Source organism: Loxodonta africana, chromosome 3 (genome assembly GCF_030014295.1).
Source record: "Loxodonta africana isolate mLoxAfr1 chromosome 3, mLoxAfr1.hap2, whole genome shotgun sequence".
Lineage (NCBI taxonomy): Eukaryota > Metazoa > Chordata > Mammalia > Proboscidea > Elephantidae > Loxodonta > Loxodonta africana.
This window is the reverse complement of record NC_087344.1, coordinates 62,160,422-62,167,160: the sequence shown is the minus strand read 5'-3', so window position 1 is coordinate 62,167,160 and position 6,739 is coordinate 62,160,422. Positions and strand designations below refer to the sequence as shown.

Sequence of the window (6,739 nt, the reverse complement as noted above, 5' to 3'; positions counted from 1 at the left end):
AGTCGCTGTTTATGTTGGTGAAAAAAGGCGTTTGCAACGAGTAAGTAGTTGGTTTTGCAAAATTCTATCATGGGATAGCCGGTGTCGTTTCTGCCACCAAGGCTGTATTTTCTAACTACCAATCCTTCTTTGTTTCCAACTTTACCATTCCAATCACCAGTAATTATCAATACATCTTCATTGCATGTTTGATCAATTTCAGACTGCAGAAGATGGTAAAAATCTTCAGTTACCTCCTCTTTGGCATTAGTGGTTGGTGCATAAATTTGAATAATAGTAATATTAACTGGTCTTCCTTGTAGGCGTATGGATATTATCCTATCACTGACAGCATTGTACTTCAGAATAGACGTTGAAATTTCTTTTTGATGATGAATGTGGCGTCATTCCTCTTCAATTTGTCATTCCTGGTATAGTAGACCATACAATTGTCCTATTCAAATTGGCCCATACCAGTCCATTTCAGCTCGTCAATGCTTAGGATATCGATCTTCAAGCGTCCCATTTCATTTTTGACGACTCTCAGTTTTCCTAGATTTATGCTTTGTATGTTCCACGTTCTGATTATTAATGGATGTTTGCAGCTGTTTCCTCTCATTTTGCACTGTATCACATCAGCGAATGAGGGTCCTGAAAACTTGACTTCATCCACGTCATTAAGGTCGACTCTACTTTGAGGAGGCAGCTCTTCTCCAATCATATTTTGAGTGCCTTCCAACCTGAGGGGCTCATCTTCTAACTCTATACCAGACAATGTTCCACTGCCATTCATAAGGTTTTCACTGGCCAGTTTTTTCAGAAGTAGATCAGCAGGTCCTTCTTCCTAGTCTCTCTTAGTCTGGAAGCTCCACTGAAGCCTGTCTACCATGGGTAACCCTGCAGATATATGAAATACTGGTGGTATAGCTTTCAGCATCTCAGCACCATCCAAGCCATCACAGTGTGACAAACTAACAGATGAGTAGCAGAGAGCTGGAACTAAAACCCAGATATCCTGACTCCCAGTCCCCGGTTTGTAACACATCACCAGCCCCAGGACCCCAGTGCTATTAAATTAGGGATAAAAAGATAAGGATTGGTGTCTCAGAAAAATTCAGGCTACCAATAGTTACTCCCTGGCAAACCGTTACATGTGTTCAAGGCCTCTTTCAAATACGCAGCTGCATAATTTTCCCTGACTCCCTCAGGTAGATTTATTTACTCACATGATGTCTCATATAGCCTACATTCTCTATTTTACCAGTTTTCCCTACAAAGCCACGTGTGGATTATCAAGAGCTGGGTCCATAGTTCATTTATCTTTGGTTCTTCAGACCCAAAACAGGGCCAGGCTTAGTGTTTATGGAATGAATGAAGTTTTAACTCAGTTTCTTAGCAAACATGTCAAAAAAGGAAAGATGTATTTTGTAACTCAGCTAATCAAAGGAAGCAAAATAGTGCTTGTTGTTAAATGTTGATTGGAGGGCAAGTCTGAGCCAAACTGAAATACTGACAAGGGATCTGTTACATTCATTCCGTGTCTGATTTGAAAGAGGAGAGGAAGGAAGGGAAGGTAGTAATGATCAGGGCCCATAACAAGTCATATGGAATGGCATTTGGTGAGCTGCCTCAGAGGCTCTGCACTGGGCTCACCAACAGTGGGAAGAAGTGGGGAAGCCCATACCTCAGAAAGTAGGATCCCAGGAGATTTTGAAATCTGGGTTAGACCACAGAGAAGGCTTTCATTTTGGGGAGGGAAGAGCTCAATAGTTTGGGGTTTACGGGCGTACTTAACACCCAGCCACATCCCAGGCCTCTCAGAAACCAGAAGTCTGAAGCTTCTCAGTCCAGCCCAGGAGCTTGCCTCTGACCTCTGATCCTGACCCCTTCCTGGTCTCTTCCACACAGGTGCCTGGTCCAGCAAACCATGCAGTGAGCAATGCCCCGCCCCAGACACCCTCGCCCAGTATCTGGGCCAGCCCGTTTGGGACCCTGGGAGCGGCCAACAGAGCAATGCCTGGAGGTGTATGATGAGCCACCTAAACCCCCACAAAGCCGTCACACCCGCAGGCCAGACCCCAAGGATCCTGGCTGCCATGGGCCCGAGAGCCTCACCTTCATATCTGGCTCTGCTGAGGCAGCCACTGAGCCCCCTGCCTGCTGCCAGCTCTGGCGACCCTGGGTGTGGGACTGGTGTCGGGCTGCCTTCTGCTTCCGCCGCTGCTGGGATTGCCTCCAGCGCTGCGGAGCCTGCGTGCAGGGCTGCAGTCCCTGCTTGTCTGCCAGGGACTCTGCTGAGGGGGCTACAGAAGCCAGCTGGGCCAAGGAGCACAATGGGGTGCCCCCTAGTCCCGACCATGCACCTCCCAACCGCCGGGATGGCCAGCGGCTCAAGTCTACTATGGGCAGTAGCTTCAGCTACCCTGATGTCAAGCTCAAAGGCATCCCTGTATATCCCTACCGCAACGCCACCTCCTCAGCCCCTGATGCGGACTCCTGCTGCAAGGAGCCACTGGCCCAGCCCCCGCCCACAAGGCACAGCCTACCTAGCACCCTTGCCAGCAGTTCCCGGGGCTCGGAGGAGTACTACTCCTTCCATGAGTCGGACCTAGACCTGCCAGATATGTGTAGTGGCTCCATGTCGAGCCGAGAGATCGACGTGCTAATTTTCAAGAAGCTGACAGAGCTGTTCAGTGTACACCAGATTGACGAGCTGGCCAAGTGTACGTCAGACACTGTGTTCCTGGAGAAGACCAGTAAGATTTCGGACCTTATCAGCAGCATCACGCAGGACTACCACCTGGACGAGCAGGATGCTGAGGGCCGCCTGGTCCGTGGCATCATTCGCATCAGTACCCGCAAGAGCCGTGCCCGATCACAGCCCACGGAGGGGCGCTCAACTCGGGCTGCTGCCTCTGCTGCTGCTGCCCCTGACAGTGGTCATGAGACCATGGTGGGCTCAGGCATCAGCCAGGATGGTACGTGGGGCTCCATGGAACCGAGGGGCATAGCAGAGGAGACTCTAGGCAAGGGAGGGTTGGACTGGGGGCTTTGGCCACTGTGTGCTCAGTTCCCAGCTAGTTCCTGCTCTGCCTCCTCCTCTTCCTCTTTTCTCTCAGCTCCTCTGCATCCCACCCCTCACTCCTGCCCTGGCCCTTCCCAATTCAGCCATTCTGGGAAGAGATGAGAGGGGCATCCCGAACCTGGGAGCTCTGCTGCCCCCCAGAGAGGACAAGGCTCTCTCCCCACCAGCAAACCCACCTATAGGATCCTTCTATCTACCCCCAGAGTAGATTCCAGGCCTAGCCTGGTTAACAAGGCCCAGGAACCTATATGAATTTGGATCTCTGATCTGCCTTGGCCTAACCAAATCCCTGACATAGTCACTGCTGCGTGCAGCACACACACACATTGTCTACCCATGTGTCTTTGTTTTAAACATTATCTTCCCAGCCCTGTCCAGGGTTGGGTGGCCCCTCCCTCACTGGGTTGGGGGCAGAGTGGGGGGTGGGGTTGAAAGGAGGTGAAAATGACCTCTGCCCCCCCCATTCCCTCCCTAGAACTGACAGTGCAGATCTCCCAGGAGACGACCGCCGATGCCATCGCCAGGAAGCTGAGGCCTTATGGAGCCCCAGGTCTGGTCCTGGGCTAGTGAGGAGTGCGGAGAGGAAGGGGGACTGCCCTAGAGGCCTTCCACATGCCCCTCTCCCAGCTTCCTCATGGGGTGGGTGAGGATGGGAACAGAAAGGGACGAGGGGGCTGAGCACCCACAAATTCCCTTCCAATCCTGCAGGCTGGCTTAAAGCAGTTCATTTGGGAAGGATTCATAGGGTGGTCCTGAGCCAGCAGGGGCCAGGTGCCCAGGACTGGCAAACTGGAAAAGATCCGACTCCAGCCCCTAAGCCCAGATTGCTGGGGGTAGAAAGCAGAGGGTCTGGTGCTGAAAGGCACCATGTGTGGTTTCTACTGCTATCGTGGCCTTCACAATAATCCCCTGGGTGTGGAGTCATTACCCTTTTACAGAGGGGGAGGCTGGGGCTCAGAGAAGCTGAGTGGGTCACACAGCCAGGATCAGTCTGCCCCAGGCTCAAATCCTAGCTGTGGACCTGGATGAGCTCCTTCCCCTCTCTGAGCCTGTTTCCTCCTCTCCCTTTTCCCCCAGGGTACCCAACCAGCCATGACTCATCCTTCCAGGGCACGGACACAGACTCCTCAGGGGCACCCCTGCTTCAGGTGTACTGCTAACCTCTGCCAGGCCCAGCGGCTGCAGCCCCTTCTGAGAGAAAGCATTGTCTACAGAATGGAAAGGGAGACCAGGACCCTCTGGGCGAGTCTGGGCCATGAGCCTAGGAGCAGTGCCCACTCTGGTTCCTCCTGTCTTGGCTGACTGGTTCCTGGACCACGTGCATTTCATTGGGCCATGGTGTCCACATCGCCTTTGCATCTCCAGCTGGCCCGAACCCTACCTGGCCTGTTCCTTCTTGCCCATGGCCTTCAGGTGGCCTGGGTCATGGAAAAAGAGTTACCTTTTGGGATTGAATCCCAACTCCACCCCCATACAGGGCTTGGAACCGGTTGATTCTGGTTGGAACCCTTGCTGAGAATTTGCATTTCCACCCCCCCAGGTACACTGAATCAGAATCTACATTTTAATAAGATCCCCAGGTGATTCTTAGGTATAATAAAATTTTGAGAACCACTGCTGTACTAGTGGTTCTCAGAATTGGTCCCTAACCAGCAGCATTAGCATCGCCTGGGAACTTGTTAGAAATACAAATTCTCACCAGGGGCTGGAACCTGAATGAACAGGTTTAAAGCCCTGCCCCCATAACATGCCACCCTAACTGATCATGTAAACTTCTCCCTTCCTGGGGGGGCCCCAGCAGCTAAAAGAAGCTTGTCTTACATGGGTGGGGTTAGGGGGCAAGCAGGGCCTCTACGGAATCCTGTGGGCAGTGCCCACTTAGGGGAGATGACCTACGTGAACATTGTATCTGGTTCTTTGCTGATGCTCTGCATGCTAACGTGGCTAGTTGCAACTACAAGGGTAATAGACGTATCCCTGGTCATCTCGGCTGTGGCACCGTCCTGTCTGTCTTACTGCCCTGACTGCTTCCCGGAGCAGGAGACAGGATAGAACCCAGCCTGGTTCAGTATCGTGGGGTTGAAGTCAGAAGGAGCACTTTCGGAGTTGCCTCATCGGTACGACACCAATGATAATGCCCACCTCTCAAGGTCACCGAGTTCCAGGAGATGAAAGGCCGAGTGTCTGTACCTGAAAACGGTTAGCAAGTGGTTTGTCACTGTTGAGAAGTTCTCGGCAGGCCTATCTGGACGCCTCCTGCCTCCCTGCCAAGCCCACTGCCGCAGGCTGGCCTGCCTCTGGCCATCTCTTCCACTCCCCTAAATTCCTCTACCTTTGTCAGCCCCAGCCCAGTCCTGCTGCTCCTCTACACTCCTCCTGGTGCTGACAAAGTTCTCTTCTCGGCCTTCCCAACAACTATGGGGTGGGATGGAGTCATTGTCCTTTCAGAGAAGATTCAGAGGCCAAGGAACTCAGTGGGTCATGCAGCCAGTAACTGTGGCTCTAGGCTTGAAAGCTGGGAACCTGGATATTTTGCCCCAAAGCTAGCAAGTTGACCTCCTGGAGGCAGCACCAGGGCCCCCTTGTTTGGGCACTGGAGCCCTGCTGTCCTCAGGAGGATCCCACTTAGCTGCTCCATGCAAACACTGGACTATCTAAGTCCTCTTTTGGCAGGGAGGCCAGGGCAAGTCCGTGGGCTCATTCTTAACTAACAAGCTGGAAGGTATTTAGGATCCCTCATCCCCACTTCACCTACAGCCCTTTTTATTGTCCCCAAGGGAACCCTTTGGAAAGTGACTAGACAAACTCTACTTAACCAGTTTCCTATGGGGGCTATGACATTAAGCCAGCCCCTTCCCTTAGGCTCTTGGGTCTCATCCAGATCATGGCCTCAATATAAGATTGCAATGACCACGGGATGCTGGAGCCCAGAGCTACGGCTGCAGAGTAGAAGCAGTTCACCCCAGCCTCAGCCCTACAGCAGCACTTTCCAAACAGCCTTGGGTACTCTTATTGGCATTTTCAGAAAAAAGGTTTATCAAAGTTTGGAAAATAGACAAAACTAGGTGCCACACCATCTCTCTGATGTCCTCTCTAAGCTATACTGAAATTCCAAAAGGAAGGACATACTGTGTTCCAGAAGTTCAATGAGGGTCACCCAGGGCCCACAGAGCAGAGCACTCTGGGAAGGTCAGCCTTGACATTCTTGCTATGACCTCTGTGGCCCCCTGTACTCAATGATCACCACCCTCTGGCCAAAGTAGGGCAGGATCCAGGCAGACGGGAGCACCTCAGCCAGCTGACTGGGCCTGCCCCAGTGGCTGGTTCTGATGCCTAAAGTCTATAGAGGTCCAGGTCAGAGACAAACAATGGGGCCCACGGACTTTAACCCTGTTCTCCCAGCCAGGTCCCTGTGCCACACAGCAGATCCAGGGCCTGGGCAATCCCCCACCCCACCTCCCAGCTGGGCAGGGCCCCCCAGCCCTAGCTTCTCTTCCACCTCTGGGAAACAAGGGTGCGAAACTGATCCAGGGCCAGACGACAGACTAACCGCAGTGGAAGTTCTCTTGGAGATGAAAATTCAATCAAAAGCCTAGCTGGTCTTAAAACTTTGCTGGGTCAAGGGGCCCTCTGAGAATCTGATGTACATTCTAGTCCCTGTAGCCTGAAAAACTC

At 52.4% G+C, this 6,739-nt stretch overlaps 1 protein-coding gene across 1 annotated transcript; it reads left to right on the top strand.

Moving 5' to 3' along the window:
- Positions 1-1,758: 1,758 nt before the first annotated feature.
- Positions 1,759-6,714, top strand: KDF1 (keratinocyte differentiation factor 1). Its single transcript, XM_023554324.2, has 3 exons — positions 1,759-2,957; positions 3,540-3,614; positions 4,142-6,714. The coding sequence occupies exons 1-3, from the start codon at positions 1,919-1,921 to the stop codon at positions 4,222-4,224; spliced, it is 1,197 nt and encodes a 398-aa protein (XP_023410092.1). The 5' UTR covers positions 1,759-1,918; the 3' UTR covers positions 4,225-6,714.
- The last annotated feature ends 25 nt before the right edge of the window (positions 6,715-6,739 follow it).

Coding starts and splice junctions, on each gene's coding strand:
- KDF1 (XM_023554324.2), top strand. CDS start 1,919: ATGCCCCGCCCCAGACACCCTCGCCCAGTATCTGGGCCAGCCCGTTTG. Junction 2,958..3,539: donor CTCAGGCATCAGCCAGGATG/GTACGTGGGGCT, acceptor TTCCCTCCCTAG/AACTGACAGTGCAGATCTCC. Junction 3,615..4,141: donor GAGGCCTTATGGAGCCCCAG/GTCTGGTCCTGG, acceptor CTTTTCCCCCAG/GGTACCCAACCAGCCATGAC.